The 17,488-nt window shown below is 40.3% G+C and overlaps 1 protein-coding gene across 3 annotated transcripts in view; it reads left to right on the top strand.

The window, feature by feature from the left end:
* ULK4 (unc-51 like kinase 4) overlaps positions 1-17,488 on the top strand; it is a 160,054-nt gene that overhangs the window by 14,206 nt on the left and 128,360 nt on the right. For all 3 annotated transcript variants that reach the window (XM_035128823.2, XM_035128825.2, XM_035128824.2), the window contains exons 14-19: positions 1,348-1,408; positions 3,685-3,866; positions 4,611-4,657; positions 7,726-7,804; positions 10,451-10,558; positions 16,489-16,572. In XM_035128823.2, the coding sequence (XP_034984714.2) occupies positions 1,348-1,408; positions 3,685-3,866; positions 4,611-4,657; positions 7,726-7,804; positions 10,451-10,558; positions 16,489-16,572 (561 nt within the window). The remainder of the gene's footprint in view (positions 1-1,347; positions 1,409-3,684; positions 3,867-4,610; positions 4,658-7,725; positions 7,805-10,450; positions 10,559-16,488; positions 16,573-17,488) is intronic.

Consider the following 17,488-nt stretch of genomic DNA (forward strand, 5'->3'; position numbering starts at 1 on the left):
GTTATTTGTGGGGCATAGGAATTCGTTCATATTTTTTTCCAAAATATAGTCCGGCCCCCCACATGGTCTGAGGGACAGTGGCCCACGGCTGAAAAAGGTTGCTGACCCCTGTTCTACAGGGATTAATCTTCAACTATTCTACTCCCACCTAGTGGCCATACCTTGTTCCTACAGTTTTACACTTTTTGTATCAGTTGATAGCACTCATTAATGCGAGCCTCCACACCAGTAGTCACAAACCTTTTTTTCTCTGGGGGCACAATTGGAATTTTGAGAAGGTGTTGAGGGCAACTAGTCATACTCACAACACAGCTACTTTTGGTATAACACAAAATGGCTGCCACCACCAAAAGAACAGAAAAAGAAGATAGACAGGAACATAACATGGTTCAAATATGGAAAAAAAAATAATTTTATTTTTGTTAACAAGAAACATTTGAAAAACCTTCTTCTTTTCCATTTACTGTTAAGCTTTGGTGGTTGTCTGCCACTGCCGTGCTGCTGGGGATTAGAGCTAGAAAATAAAAGATAACTGAATAAGTCAAAGAACCTAGAATCAAGAATGATGTTTTTGTTTGTGGTAATGGTTTTTAAATAGCCTTGAGCAAAACGATAGGTTCAGATACCGGTATAGTGGATCAGATACGACATTGCATATTCACAAAAGGTCTGGCTAAAACAATCCGTCAAAACGTAGGTGAGAATCATTACAAGTGGTATTGATTCTAGATAGCTTGTTAAGAATATAGCAAAAAGAAGAAGCCACAGATCGATGCTGGAGGTAAACTCAAAATATGGGCCTCCCTGAAAATTAACTTGTTTTGGAAAAAGTTAACTATACTTTTTCCACATTAACTGTATTATTTAGGTTATACCCACTGTGGAGAACCTAATTAAGTCTGGCACAGGTCCCAGTTTGGCCTATGAGACCATTCCCCGTAAATCAATCCCACCCATTACCATATATGACGTCAGGTGTGGGGCAGGTATGGATTTGGCTGCAAAGGAATAATTGAGGACTTCATGTTGGCTTCCAGTTGTTTCTATGCATGTGGGTTTCCCTGTCAGTACCTTTGAGCTATTAACACCAACAGGGAACTCCACTGGAATTGGCTTCACTGAGGGGTTTCTCCATTTTGAGGAAGTGTTTTGGAAATCATTCTGCTTCCTTTGGTACCTTGTTCAGTGACTTCCTACTGATCATTAAGTTTGTGTATTTATAGGTGAAATATTGACAGCTCATTGTTTATTATGGTAGAAAGTGTTTTATTTGAGGAGAGGTGCATAGTGTACCCTTGGTCTATGAGATGTTCAGAATTGCCTCAAGTCAGACAATTTTTTCCTCAGATAATGAAGCAACCACCAGTGAGATTTGACGTGAAAACTCTACACGTACCAACACATTCAGGTACAGTTTGCTAAAGTAATTATAGGCAACTTGCCATTTATAAGAAAATAATACTCTTTGATACTCAAAAAATCTCTTAGCATTCATTTAACATTGTTCTCATGTCTGTGTGTTTTGCATCTACTTCCAACTCTCACAAATGTTAATATTTAGTTAATAATATATAGGGTGCATGCCATAGCTGCCGTTTTCCCTTTTCTCGCGAGGAAGCCTATTCAGCATAAGGGAAAATCCCTTTAAAAAAGGGATAACTTGGCAGCTATGGTGCATGCCCAAGGAAGAAGGGACAGCTGCTATAATTAATTGTCATTTTAAATTATATTGACCATAGTTCTGTGATCACAGCTGTATGTGTCGTCACAGACCATGTTTGGCATGCTGTCTTTTTGGATCAAAAGGAACAGTGTAACAGGACTAGAGTAATAATCCAATTCAATTTGTTGTTTAGTCGTTTCCGACTCTTCGTGACCTCATGGACCAGAGCACGCCAGGCACTCCTGTCTTCCACTGCCTCCCACAGTTTGGTCAGACTAATGTTCGTAGCTTCGAGAACACTGTCCAACCATCTCGTCCTCTGTCATCCCCTTCTCCTTGTGCCCTCCATCTTTCCCAACATCAGGGTCTTTTCCAAGGATTCTTCTCTTCTCATGAGGTGGCCAAAGTATTGGAGCCTCAGCTTCACGATCTGTCCTTCCAGGGAGCACTCAGGGCTGATTTCCTTAAGAATGGATAGGTTTGATCTTCTTGCAGTCCATGGGACTCTCAAGAGTCTCCCCCAGCACCATGATTCAAAAGCATCAATTCTTCGGCGTTCAGCCTTCTTTATGGTCCAATTCAATATAAGCTATCAAAAAAGTAGTTTTTCACAATGTAATTCTATATGTACCTAGATAGAAAAAAGATCTATTGAGTTTTGTTGGACTTATTTCTGTTTCTAATTCAATTGCAACCTAAGTCACTGTACCTCTATTTTATGCTTTACGCAAATGATTATGGGTCAGGTGACCTTGTCACACTGTGGTTTGTCCTGCGTGATATATTTATACCTGAAGCACATAGTCTAAAACTCATAGGGTAGATACTGACCATCACTAACTTTTATAAATCAGTAGCTATTGCAGCATGCTTTTAGTACGATATTAAACTGCTGCTTATGGAAACAAAAGATCACTATCAGCATACTAACTTTCTTCCTGAGGAGCACTTCCTTACATACTATTTAGAAGCATTGTCAAGATTTTCTGCTATGTGGATTTGAGCCAAAGTTTTGGGGATCTTGTGACAAGTCAGATCCTTTCTTTGTTTTGCTTCCTGCCTAAAGGCAAGTCTGGAATAATAGTACTTCTTCTTGCTTCTTTAATTTGCATACCACCCTTCATCTGAAGATCACCCAGGGGTGTATGTGCTTCACAACATAAAAATACAAAATGAGAACACAAAATACATTACAGAAAGCAGAAACAAACCAATAACCCCCTCTACCACAAGCACATTTAAAAGGCTGTAAATTGTTTAATCAATCAAAGCCCTGGTTCTCAAGAAACATTGTCACCTGGATCCCAAAGAGATATATGAAGGAACCAGGCAGACTTCCCTGGGGAGAGCATTCCACAGATGGGGAGCCATTGCAGAAAAGGCCTATTCTTGTGTTGCCACCTTTCAGAACTCTCATGAAGAAGTCACATGAAGAAAGGCCTCAGATGATGACAGGGTGCAGGTTGGTTTATTTGAGGAAAGGCAGTCCTTGAGGCATTGCGGTCCTGAGCTGTTTAAGGCTTTATAGGTCAAAACCAGCACTTTGAATTGGGCCCAGAAACTGTCTGCCAGTGCAGTCAAACCAGGACATACATTGTATGTTCACAACAAGCTTTTTCAGGGGTTCAAGTAGGGCGAAATAATAATAATAATAATATATTATTTATATCCCGCCCATCTGGCTGGGTTTCCCCAGCCACTCTGGGCGGCTTCCAAAAGAAAAATGAAATAAAATAATCTATTAAACATTAAAAGCCTCCCTAAACAGGGCTGCCTTCAGATGTCTTCTAAAAATCTGGTAGCTGTTTTCCCCTTTGACATCTGATGGGAGGGCGTTCCACAGGGCGGGCGCCACCACCGAGAAGGCCCTCTGCCTGGTTCCCTGCAACTTGGCTTCTCGCAACGAGGGAACCGCCAGAAGGCCCTCGGTACTAGTCCTCAGAACTATACTATGTTTCAGTTTTGGGTCTTGGAAAGTATATTCATAACGAGTGCTCTTAAAACATTATTTTTCTTTCCAGCTGAGAAATTGTTGATGCTAAATGAAGACGACTGGAATGACTTCTTACACCAAGTATGTCAGCTGACTGACTCCCCAGAGAAGAGCACAGGGGCAGCCAGAATTAAACTGAATTTACTTTGCTACCTCTGCACTATTGTTGGCAATAAGGAAGTAGCCACTAAGTTAATCAGCACACAGCTGGTAAGTAGCACTGCTAGAGCCCACAAGTTGACATGTCAGCAAATATGGCAAGAGTCAGCTACCTTTTGCTAGGGTGCATTTAACTGGTATTTTAAGAAACTAAGGCTGTAATCGTATGTACACATACCCATGAATAAGCCCCACTGAACAAAGTGAAACTTTTGGTTAAAAATGCCTAAGACTGTACTGTAAGAAGAATTAGTGCATAATAAGAATGAAGAACGTTAACGTTCTAATCGTTGTTGTTGTTGTTGAGTTGTGTCCAACTCTTTGTAACCCCATGGACCAGAGCACACCAGGCACTCCTGTCTTCCACTTCCTCCCGCAGTTTGGTCAAACTCATGTTGGTAGCTTCGAGAACACTGTCCAACCATCTCGTCCTCTGCCGTCACTTGCCGACACAATCCATCCTTTTTGGGGGAAGGGGGAAACTTCTCATGAAAAAGGACTTCACTGACATAAACAGTCCTTTACAAAACACTAATCAAATCAAGGCAGAACTCCAATAGCATTGCTGAAACTCAAAAGGCACAGATTAAGGTTGCTAACCTTCTGCAATATATACAACAACAAAGATGCAATAGAAAATTGAGCCCCACAGCAAATGAAAACCAGTCATTTTTTCCATGGTCTTTGTGCTCTGTATTAACCCTAAATATGCTATACCTTTTGGGGGTGAACTAAATCACAGTGACTAATTTTATATTTTTGTGTGTTTGTTTATTTATTTATTTTAAAATCTAGTTCCCAGTGCTACTACAACAGTTGCGGATAGCTCCAAACTGGGACATGTAAGTGACAACTAGCATCTGTCTGGGTATCTTCAAAAATTGTTTGGCGGTTCTAGCAGGGGAGCACAGCTATCGTATACCCTTGACCGAAGAACGGTACACTCCTTCTATCTGGGATGGTCGTCCTCTTCCACCGAGCGCGCACAATCCTGCCTCTGCTGAGTTCATGCAGGAGAACAAACCACACACCGGAAAGGCGTATACATTTCATTCATTCTGGTCTCTGAATAGGGTAGGCTTGCTACCAAAGCAAGGACTGCCACCAACCCTGTTATACAAGAATCTGGGCCTTGGCTCCTGCATGTGGTCTGTTGTTGTCTGGAGCAGAAATAGTATCTTCTATGACACAATCTACCAGTGGTAGGCTGATTGTTGATTGAGAAGAGTCCAGGAAGGGCTCATTTACTTACTGAGAAACAGTGGGTTAACAAACGAATATGTGTAGGCTGGTTTATAGTGGCCTTACTTGACAGGCTCTCTGAATCGCTCTTCATATCTCTATTTAACTTTGTGGTAAGTTTCCCAGTCCCCAGCTGGAGACAATGGCCTGATAGTTTACCTCTCAGCACTGAATACAAAAGGCAGGGTTGTGTCTGCTTTTTGTGGTTCTTCAGAATTTTAGAAGAAGGCTTGTATATACCTTGACTGTTAGTACTTTGCAAGTGTTTACTATGAAAGAGAAACTTGTAAAGGTTATTTAAAGCAAAACAGTTCAACTAACCCATGTCTAATTGAATTTAGTGAAGATTATGGCAGCAGTGCTTGGTGAAATGCACTCTCTGTTGTATCAGGTAGGTAGCCGTGTTGGTCTGACGTACTCGAAACAAAATAAAAAAATCCTTCCAGCAGCGCCTTAGAGACCAACTAAGTTTGTCATTGGTATGAGCTTTCGTGTGCATGCACACTTCTTCAGATCTTCTCTGTAGTATATTATTATTATTATTATTATTATTATTATTATTATTATTATTATTATTTTATTTATATGCCAACCATTTGACTGGGTTGCCCCAGCCACTCTGGGTGGCTTCCAACAAATGAAAACATCAAACATTAAAAACTTCCCTATATAGGGCTAGCTTCAGATGTCTTCTAAAAGTCAGATAGTTCTTCATTTCCTTGACATCTGACAGGAGGGCGTTCCACAGGGCAGGTGCAACTACCAAGAAGACCCTCTGCCTGGTTCCCTGTCAACTCACTTCTTGCAATGAGGCAACCGCCAGGAAGCCCTCGGAGCTGGACCTCAGTGTCCAGGCTGAATGATGGGGGTAGAGATGCTCCTTCAGTTAGCCCAGGGTACTTGAATATTTGCCATATCTACCCTTAAAATACAAATATTTTAAAGCAGAGCTTTCCAAACTTTTCATGTTGGTGACATAGTTTTTAGGCATGCATCATTTCACGACACAGTACAGTAATTCAGGTTTACTAGCAAACTAGAGGTTAAACTAACCCTTTTCCACCCCTGGGAGAAGAGCAGGGAGCATTTGTGCGACACACCTACACACTGCAGCCGACACACACACACACACACACACACACACACACATATATATATATATATATATATATATATATATATATATATATATATACCTGGTATATAATACTTGAGAGTGACAGGAATGGTGCTGGTTACAGGTAGGTAGCCGTGTTGGTCTGGATCGAAGTAAAATAAAAAAATTCCTTCAGTAGCACCTTAAAGACCAACTAAGTTTTTATTTTGGTATGAGCTTTCGTGTGCATGCACACTTCTTCAGGAATGGTGCTGTGACTGGAGGTCAGTGCTCATAGAGCCGCTTTCCTGGTATCTCTCTTCCTGCCTGCACTGACTGTACTGCATTGCAAAGCCTGTAAAAATGAAGAACAGGAAAAGTTAGAATTGGGACAGAGAGAAATAAAACTGGAAGTAATTCAGGGGAGCCCAAAGGAAGCACTTCGTCATGCTACATGTTTGTAGAATTCACCACAAAATGTGGTCCTAGCACACAACTGGAATAGAATCATGGGGCAACTTTTGTTAGGGTGTACTATTTCAGACTGCAGGCAAAGGAATGCTTGTTTGACTGATTCCAGATATGTTAAGAGAAACCTGCCAGCAGCTGCATCATGAACATGCTCTATCCCAAAGTCTGATGCTGACATAATTCTGTAATGTTATGTAACTTCTCATTCTTAGTGGGAAGCAATAAGGAGGGCCAGAGGTAGAGTTTTGGAGGGGGAAAGAGACTCTTACCCCAAAAGAATCATTCAGCTATTCCCACCTGTCAGATACAAGGGTCATTTAGTGAATAATTTCTACAAAATAATTGTTGATTGAAACAGATTTATTTCCTCAAATTTGTTAAATGTTTATGTGGAAAGAGAATATTAGCATATCTTGAAATCTGATAGTAATGTTCTTGAATGTGCATTGAAATTCCTATCTGCTCTATAGCTTTCTCTATTCACTGTTCAATCTCCTTTGCTGGCTGCTTTTCTGTAATTTTATAAAACCGAGTAGGTGAACCTCAAGTGTTCTATCATAATGCCCTCTGCTGGCTACTTTTGCAAATAGCTGTATTGCATTACTCTTCTCACCCCCACTCCACAAGTAAGATCCTTGTGTATCCCCATCACCACTGTGAGTGAAAAATAAGTTGGACACTTTTTAACAGGAAAATAGAAGCAAGGCAGATAGTTAAATGGATCTTCCGTATTCACACATGTATGCACTAAATGAAGCACATACCCGGTATTACTTTCTGTAAATTTCCTTTTTTGTGTTAAGATGCAGGCGACAGATTTGCATAGCAAAATGTATAACTTGTCTGCAGCCAGCCTTATTGGTTAGCTTTTTTCCAACATTCATTCCATTTTTCATCTGAAAGAATTAAGTGCAATGCTTAGTCTTCCCATGATTAAAAGTGGTCATTCTATCAGTTTAAAGCAATTCAGTGCTAACGAAGCTTATATTTAAGCTCAATTTAATTTAAGTTAATTACATTTTATGTAAGTTGAGCTTTTTCATAGTTTTGCATTTTCAGATTTGTGGCTTTCATAAAGATAATAAATGCATTTAATTACAGACGTGCCAAAGCAGCTCGAGTGATTGGTTTACTGGCATTGCATACAACTGAGCTTAAAGAGACTGTTCCCATTATAGAGGTAATATTCCTTGCTAATACAATTATTGGAGTTTTCAAAAGCAATGTTTGGGCATTTTATGGCATTGGTTTATGAGTTGCAAAAGTTACTGGTACCTATGTGTTTCATAGTTTGTTCCATTAAGGCATACTGCTTCCTCTGCTCACTCTACAAATATAGCTTTGGAGGAGGTTTGCAAGGCTGCAACTTGGTCTACACTTAGCACATTTGTGATTGTAGTTTGTATTAAGCTGTTTTTACTGTTGCCCTGGGACAGATAGATAAAATCTTTATTTGCGTCAGCCACAAGCCATAGCAAAGGAATCAAATGCAATAAAATACGGATATAGCTAGATGGTTGGCTATACAAAATTTACAACCATACAAATAAAAGAGTTAATAACTGTCCTTGACAACAAATGAAAAACATATGAACGAGTGGTCTTTCTTTGCTAGGCATTAAACAGATTAGTCAGGTGGTAGAGCTAATTCTAATTGTCCCAGCTAAATTTTTTGCCATGTTTGCTTCACCTGGTAATCTTGGTCTGCAAGAAGGAAGGACACTGTAGCAGTGGATGAATGACCTGGTATGGATGATAGAAGAGGGGTAATAATAGCCCGGGGACTTCATGGTGAAGGATGGGTAATCAGTAACAATAGCAATAATAATGTGTATCTAAAGAAGTGTGCATGCACGCACACAAAAGCTTATTTTAAAAATTTATTTCAGTAGCAAGAATAATAATTGAAATTTGTGGGGTTTGATCAAATTAGTTTTTTGATAAATAATAAGTTACAAAATGCCCTAAGAAATTCTTAGTGTTTGGGGATCTTTTAGTTTTGCCCTTGGTTAAACCATTTGAAATTAACTTTTGAATATGAATATTATGCTTCTCTCATTTCTAAAGTTGGCAAAGGTACTTAGATACAAAACTGAACATTTTAATATTCTATGGAAGGGGTTAAAAACTGAATGAAATAATTTAAATATTTCTTTTCTATGTTCTTCACAACTAAAATCTTATAAAGGTTGATAGCCACATCAACAATAAACTTGATGGCTTGGATAAAATTCATTTCTGGGATTTATGAAAGCAGCAGAAGAGGGGATAGAAAGAGGATGGGCCATGGGTATATGTCACAAGGGTCTAATGTTTCTCTCATGATCTCTGTTCGGTAATTTTAAAGGTATTCAACAGATCAGTGTATTGTTATAGAAACCTCCACTAGAGGTCACTTGAATATTAAAATTAAATGCAAGGGTGGTGAGGAGGGAATCCTATTTTTAATTTGGGGACTCAATGTACACTAGGCAGGGATGCATATTGAACAATATAATTACATTTTTACTATACTGTATGGGGTCCTAGTCACTCAAGAGTATTTTGGTTGAAATAATTGGTCATTTTCCAAATAATGTAGCATTTTACGATTGGGATTGCATTTGGCCTATATTCAAGTTAAGTGATTTAAATAATAATAATTAAACTGGTCTGGATTACCCTCAACCTTAGCATGTGCCTTTTACCCACAGTGAGGTGTAGTCAAACCTACACTCTCTCGCCCCGTGCCTTCTGTGTGATTATAAGATTCTTGAATCTGCCTTCCTTCAAAGCATTCCATATTTAGTCTGTAATATGTTGGCTTTTTTTCTTTTCTTTTTTAAAGAAGTTCTTGTTCCAAACTGTTCAATTAGTCTCTTATTATGAGTAAACAATAATTTCATATTGTCATAAGTTTTAATGTTTTTGAAAATCTAACAGCCCAGCCTTGGTTGGTTTATAAAGTATATGAGCTATGACTTCAAATCTTTTCCTTTTTCATTTTGCCATTCTTTGAAATTTGTGTGAAAACAGATAGAGGAAATTTTAATAAAAGAAATAATAATATGAGAGCATTCATTTCAAAAATATAAATTCTACCCAGGCAGAGAATTCACATTTTTAAATAATAAAAGAGTTAGATTCACTGGGTAATATACAATATTGAGAGGAGGGTATATACAGTGATAATAAATTAGGGTTACCATATTTTTTAAGGAAAACTCCAAAGTAGTTATAAGAAATTATGCAACCTTAAGAGGATGCACAGAGTTTAATATCCAGTAATCATTCTAAAGGACTCTTATGTCAAATTTATAAAAATATTATGGACTTGGATATAGTAGGGGAGCAGCTGGTTCTTTACATGTCTTTGACTGAACAGATATGACCAGTGCTTTTTGTCCTAAAAAATGTTTAGGGGTAATCTCATTTTGACTCAAGAAAATCACCGGGAAAGAAAATGAAGCCGCCGTCAGAGGTGGTAGCAACGATACTGACCAATCACCATGCTAGATTCCAACTCCTCCTTTACACATTAAACACTCGCTTCTGTCTGAGATCTCTAGGACAGGAAATGAGGCCACCATCGGGGGTAGCAATGGAACTGACAATTCACCGTCCCATTGGATTTACAAAATGTTTAGGGGTATGTGTTCCCCTGTGTCCCCCCAGAAAAAAATGTACTGGCTATGACAATCTGCCTTTGCAGAAAGGCATTCAGAAACTACCAGAGAATTTCTTTTTGTCTTCTGTAGCCTTTACTTTCCTTCCTGTAAAGTTGCATAGTTATCATGCTTTCCCTTGCTGTATCCCATTTGTGCTAATAACGTATTCATTGCTCCAGGCAGTCACCCTCTTAACGGAACTGATCAGAGAAAATTTCAGGAACAGCAAACTGAAACAGTGCCTTTTACCTACCCTTGGAGAACTGCTTTATCTTGTGGCCAACCAGGTAAATTAAACAGTTGTATAAAAATATCTTACATTTGCAGAAGTAAACAAACAGGTGATCACCTAGAAATAAATAGAGATAATAGAACTCCTTGAAGTATAGCTTGTTCTTCAGTTTATAGGAGATAAGCAAAATATGCTAATTTTAAGATACAGGCATTTGCGTGGGGGTTGGGTTCTGAGTCATTACGCACTTGCATGAAATTGTGTATAATCAGAACATCCATTGAGAAAGCCTGCAAACACCTTGTTTGGCTCCCCCTCTCCCCCCCCCCCGCCCCAGTTCCACACCTTTTTGTGACACTTGGTCACTTCCAGATTCGGTGTGATGCACTTGTGTGTGGTTGCACACATATCAGACGTGTCTAAAACGATCGCTTCCTGCATTTGCCTGTTTTTAAGTTTGCCATGCACATCTCAAAAGTTTCATTTTGATGTGTCTTAAAAGTAATTTTAACAGCTAGCTTTTTAATAGCGATTTTCAGCATGCTATAAATATGGTAAATACAAAAAATAGAGTTTAAAACTCACATTTTAGAGCAAACAGAGAATGTAGCCAAAATTGTACATTATGTTTTGTAAGACAAAGGACAAAGGTCTTGGGAATAGAGAGAAGGAACCAAAGCAGTGGATGCTACACATAGTTTTTTGTGTGCAAGTGGAGTAGACTTCCTCTTTCTCTCCTCCTCCCCCTTCAACCCCAAATGTGCCACCAAAATTTATCTTAAGGGTTGGTGACTCCCTCCAGAACAGATATGGGGGCACACAAGGGAAAGATAAATCTCATTGCCTGTTTGTATGACATTCAATTTCACTCAATTACAGTGAAGTTAAGAAGGATAACAAAATTTAACCCAGGTAACTTTCCTCATCTAGATTCTAGTATAGTACACCTAAGGCTGAATGCTAGCTAGGATGTCATAAATTATCTGTCTTATGAAGCCATTCTCTTTCCTGCCCTAAAGCTGTTAAGTTTATGTCCAAATGTGGTGGGTCTTAAAATAATTTTGATTTGGTATTCTTGGATTCCTTCCAGGTATACTTTAGTTGCCTCCCCCTTTTATTTTCTCACATTGTAGAACAAGAGGGAGTATTTATTTACAGAGCCAGACAATAGTTATCAGTAGAGATGCATGGGTTTTTAGTTCCTGATTATAATATAAATTATTTCCCCTTAGATGGCTTCCATTTAGAATGGAAGTAAAGCCTAAAGAGACGTGGTGTCTGGTTCCCCAGGGGACGTATCTGTTAACTGTCATTTCTAGAAGTTCCTATATTAGTTTTCTAGTCAGTTCCTAAGGTCACTGGCTGAGGGCATTAAGCCTGAATAAAAATGAAGCAGTTATATGAACATAAGATAACGGCATTTACATTTTGAGCATACTTCACCTCTCTAGCTTTGTTTCTCTAATTGAAATAAAATACAGTGAAATATAAAAATAGAAAATATTTATCAAACAGTTTGGTTCATCTTTTGTCCAAGCTTATAAGAGCATAGGAAAAAATCATCTAATTATTTGTAAAACAGTTGTGTTAAAATCCAGTGTCACCTTCACAAACTGTCTAATCCATTATGCAAGTTATGGTCTGTGTGCTCATTCTTAAAGAGGTATGGCTATGGCAGCTTAGATTTAAATATGTTTTAGAAATACAGTGGTCCCTCGACTTACGAACTTAATCCGTTCCAAATGCACATTCATAGGTTGAAAAGTTCATAAGTCAAAACGCGTTTTCCCATAGGAAAAAAAAATATTCAGAAAAAATCGTAAGTCGAAAAAAACAGCATTTAAAGCCGCCAACGGTTTCCGTTCGGATGTAGAAAAAATCGTAAGCGTGCGGCCATTTGTCCCATTCGTAAGTCGAAACCTACAGATGTTGAATAATTCGTAAGTCGAGGGACTACTGTATCATGTTTTGGGTCTGATTTTTTAATTTAAATCTATAGAATTACAGTTACAGCAAAAAATACTTTTGATTCATCTTCTTACAGTATCCAACATGAGCTGCTCACATATTCTGTTGTATTTCAGTAAAGAATAAAAGGAGCCATTTTTTCTGAAATACTTATGTTACATGGATTCTTCCATCCCATATTTGTTTATATTGTATTGCTTTATTCAGCACCATTAAGTCTCAGATTTTCCACTTCCAGTGGTCTATTGAACGTATTCCGTTTTCTACACCATTGCAATCAATATGTGAGCAGCTCATGCTTTTGATGAAATATAAACCTGGTGTGAAATTTATCATGTGACTTTGGTGCAGTTGTGCAGGAACCTAGCACCAAAGTAGTTCCAAAATATTTCATTTTTGGCTTCCAGCTGCATATTATAGATGTAAGTAGTTGCAAGTTGTGAGGAAGACTGCAAAGTAGTTGAGACTCAGATGGAGAAAGTAAGATTTACCAGATGGAGGGGGACGCCATTCCTAATGGGAATGACTCCCCCTACTGGACAAAGGCAGAGTCTTCAACTTGAAACCTCCTCTCCAGAGCGGAGGAGTCATTCCGACCCTGCCTACTGCAAGGGATGGTTGGGTCTTCATGTCTCTCTTTTGTGTGGAAAGAAACGTTTGCTTGAGTGCTTGTTTTGTGTAGATTTTCCCTTTGTCTAGTCCTCTCCTTCATCCGGCTTGCTAGATCATCTTTCTGAGTTTTTTCACTCTGTTTTCCTGTTGGCTGCTCCTCCACAAGCTTCTTCATTTCTACTTCATTCTCTTAATTTTTCTCTCTCCCCCACCCCCGGTTGTCTGGGGAAGGGAAGAGTGTAGGGGGCAGCTGGATTCTGACCTGACTGCTGGGGAGGCACAGGAGGAGTCCACAGAGGCAATAGGGCCAAGAGCTTGCATTTCCTGCCCTTTTTCAAAAAAGGCAGGAACGTCATTTTGTTTCAACAACTCAGCGTTTCTTCAGGAGGCCCCAACAGCTCCTAGAGAGGTGGTCGCTGCACCTGTTGGTCTAGTGGCTTTCATGTTCTCTGTGGTCTCTCCCTGCCTTGATTGGCTGCATTATTGCTGGACCTTCGGGTCCCAGCACCAATTGGGAGTTGGAGCAGCAACAGCAGTGTGCTCAGTCACATTGATTTCCTGCCTTTGCACTGCATCTGCAAGTAGGATGATTTCGCCTTGGCAGGACAGCCTCTCTCCTCCCAATGAAGGAGGCCTATACATTTGGAGATCCCAGGCAAAGTGGCTTTTGGTGATTCTCCAGGTTATTTCCCAAGATTGCCTTCATGGACAAAGGGGTTTATCTCTTCAGAGAATAATGATTCCCTCAGGGTTTTTTGGGATGCAGGTGGCGCTGTGGGTTAAACCACAGAGCCTAGGGCTTGCCGATCAGAAGGTCGGCGGTTCGAATCCCCGCGACGGGGTGAGCTCCAGTTGCTTGATCCCTGCTCCTGCCAACCTAGCAGTTCGAAAGCACGTCAAAGTGCAAGTAGATAAATAGGTGCTGCTACAGCGGGAAGGTAAACAGCATTTCCGTGTGCTGCTCTGGTTCGCCAGAAGCAGCTTTGTCATGCTGGCCACATGACCTGGAAGCTGTACGCCGGCTCCCTCAGCCAATAAAGCGAGATGAGCGCCACAACCCCAGAGTCGTCACGGCTGGACCTAATGGTCAGGGGTCCCTTTACCTTTACATTTTACAGGGGTTTTTTTTACACCCGGACCAGCTTGCTTTGTCTCCATAAGAGTAAATGCAAGCACAAGCGGTCCACATGCAGGCATAGGGAAAAGAGGGGCTATTCACCAGATAAAGCTGGATGCTCCCCTCTTTCCCCTCACACCTGGGGTCCTAGGAGCCCTTTCTGGATGGCCCTCCCTTGCCACCAAAACAGGCTAAGACATCTGTTCCTCCCACTCAGGCAGTAGTTCCACAGTAGGAGAGGTCACTCCTACTCGCACTCCTAATCCCTCCAAGCCTCAGGGTGCCACTGGGGCTTAGTGGGTGGCCTCTAGGGAACTGTCTGAATTGGGGTCTTCCCAGTCTAACCCAGCCAAGCTCTCAGAAGAGGAAGTGACTGAGGTTAAGAACCAACCTAGGGTGTTCTCTGCTAAGGTCTTTATGCCTTTACTAGCTGGCCCTACCATACGTTGTTGTGTCTTAGTCTGTTAAATGGGCCCACAGAGCCCCCCTTCAAACTCCCCTGTAGGCCCCACTTTGGCTTAGTCTGTTAAATGGGCCCTCAGAGCCCCCCTTTTGACTCCTCCCCACCCCAGCCCGGACTCATTCCGGCTGGGCAATGCTGTGGCCTATTCATTCGGCTCGGCAATGCTGGGCCTTGCTGCTGCAAAAGGCCTGTTTTCAGTTGGTTGTCGTGGAATTTTGTGATGTCAGCCAATGGAGACACTGCATCTCCGTTCTATTTCCCAGCATGCACTTTTGTCTGATTTGTGAGTTCTGGAACACATGGTTTTTGGGGTTTTACATGGCCCAGGTGTGACACCTGTCTTTAAAAACGGTACGGGCTTGCTCTCATAGTCACATTTGGCATTGTGTCTTCACCAAGACGCAATCGGTCTTGGTGAAACGTGGATACTAACGGACATGGCTAGTTTTCATTTATATACCGTGTTTCTCATATTATAAGACATGTCTTATATTTATTTTTTCCTCAAAAAAACACACTATGGCTTATTTTCAGGGGATGTCTTATATTTTTCCTCCTCCTCCTCCTGCCATGGCCGGTATTGCTGCTGTGCCTATCACTATGTCTTATTTTCGGGGTATGGCTTATATTCCTTGAATGCTTAAAAATCCTGCTATGGCTTATTTTATGGGTATGTCTTAAAATATGAGAAACAGGGTATATATATAGAGAGAGAGAGATTAAATATTAAAAAGGTTTGTTGGGTGATGAAAGGAAGAGACAGCCCCCACTGAATCCTTTGCAAGTAACCCTTGGAAGTAACCAAAGCTTTTCATGCAGCAATGGCTAAGCCAGGGGTCCCCAGACTTACCGCGCAGCGGGCCGGATGGCAGGGGAGTGCGCGCCCGTGCGCACACGCACACGGTCGGGAAAAAATCGCCGAAAATCGCTTGTGCGCATGCGTATGGGCCTCCCCCGACCCGGAAGTGCATCGGAAATGACCTCTTCTGGGTCGGGAGAGGCCCATACGCATGCGCACAAAGGATTTTCGGCGATTTTTTGCCGATTTTTAAGATCGTCGCCGCGCCGCGCGCCGTAAGAGCGGGCAGCGGGCGGCAGGGGTCGTCGCGTGCCGGATTGGGAGGCCGATTGGGCCGCATCCGGCCCGGGGGCCGTAGTTTGGGGACCCCTGGGCTAAGCCTACCTCTCTTCCCTTCCCCAAGGCCTTTGAGGAACCTTGGGATGCAGAATAGAGAACCTCAAATAGAGCTTAGGCTACTTGCAGACAGAGAAAGAAGGATTATATTGTATCTTCTAGATAGGTTTATGAATTGCCTCAAAGGTCCAGTGATTGATTTCAGAATTCATAGTTAATGAAGCTCTCACAACCGTCTTTTTTCTTTCTGTTGTCGTAGAACCGTTTAGGACTCTGATCTCCCTTGCACAGTCTTTGCAAACTGAAAAAAAGATACAAGTAATTGCCTTGGGGTAGGGCAGTGGGAAATATTAAACTACTGGTATTAACCTGTCGATTCAGATGCTCAAAGTTAAAATATATATATATAAATGGTCCAGGAGCTTCTTCTGCCTACATGTGACTCATCTGAAAATAAATATTACACCATTGATTTAAAAGGCTGGCAGAGCTGTTGTTAATTTGTGACTAAAGTTAACATATTTAGCAAAACCAGTTCCTTATGTGTATGCAATGACATCAGAGGCATCATTAAAAAAACAGACAGGTTCATAGAGAATGAGTGCGTATAAAAATGTATTTTTTTCCAATAAAGATTTAACATAATTTATACTGTTCACTTCATTTCTGGCCCTTCCACTTCATTTACAGGAAGGGAAAAAGGAGCACCCCAGAGAATGCTGGGCCCTTCCTTCAGCTGCTTACACTGTGCTAATGAGGTGCCTTCGGGAAGGGGTAAGTTTCTTTTGTTGTTCTCAATAGAATTTCTCCATTGTAATAACCCTTTAGGCATTGTGTGAGGATTGTAGCCTGCAGCACTGCAGTGCCTTATCAACCAAGGATTGCTCGTGAATTTAAATAATCATAAGACCATGACCCACAGAAGAAGAAAGTGCAAAAGAGGGGGAAAGTGTTCTCCGATATGCTTAGCATTTATAAATTATCTTTTGATTTTGGAAATAAAATTAGCTGGTTAATTTTAAGTTACAGTATTTTTTAAAGGAAAGCTTTGACAACAAATGCAATTTCTTAGTTTTATACGTGGCAAGTTTTATTCTTTTACTTGTTTTTCTAGACATTAGTTGATGTGCTTTTTATGTTCTCAGCTGTCATATCCTTAGAATGGCATTTTGGGTTGGGTTCAACTAATGTCGGTTTGCTGTTCTTTGTGTTTGGGTTGGGAATAATTTCCTTAATTTATAACCCAAGATTATATAAAATGGAAAACATTGGATTAAAGCCACAAAGAAGACTACATTTGCTATTTTCATGAGGCCAACTGGCATTACTAATGCCCATGGCAAATGTGGAAGAGTGAAATGCATACAGGTAAAACTCGGAAAATTGGAATATCGTCGAAAAGTGCATTTATTTCAGTAATGCAACTTAAAAGGTGAAACCAATATATGAGATAGATGCTTGACATGCAAAGCAAGATATGTTAAGCCTTTATTTGTTGTCATTGTAACTATTTGTCGTTAGGCGAGTCAATTATAAAGGGAATGGAATTAATGAAATGTAATAGCGATGTTTATTTTTGTATTATTGTAACTACGGTATTTGTTTTATTACTGTGGAATTTCCAAAAGAAAGCATTTGTAAAAATTAAAAGGAAAATAAAAAATAATAAGTTGCATTACTGAAATAAATG

This window comes from Zootoca vivipara, chromosome 12 (assembly GCF_963506605.1).
Source record: "Zootoca vivipara chromosome 12, rZooViv1.1, whole genome shotgun sequence".
NCBI classification, from domain to species: domain Eukaryota; kingdom Metazoa; phylum Chordata; class Lepidosauria; order Squamata; family Lacertidae; genus Zootoca; species Zootoca vivipara.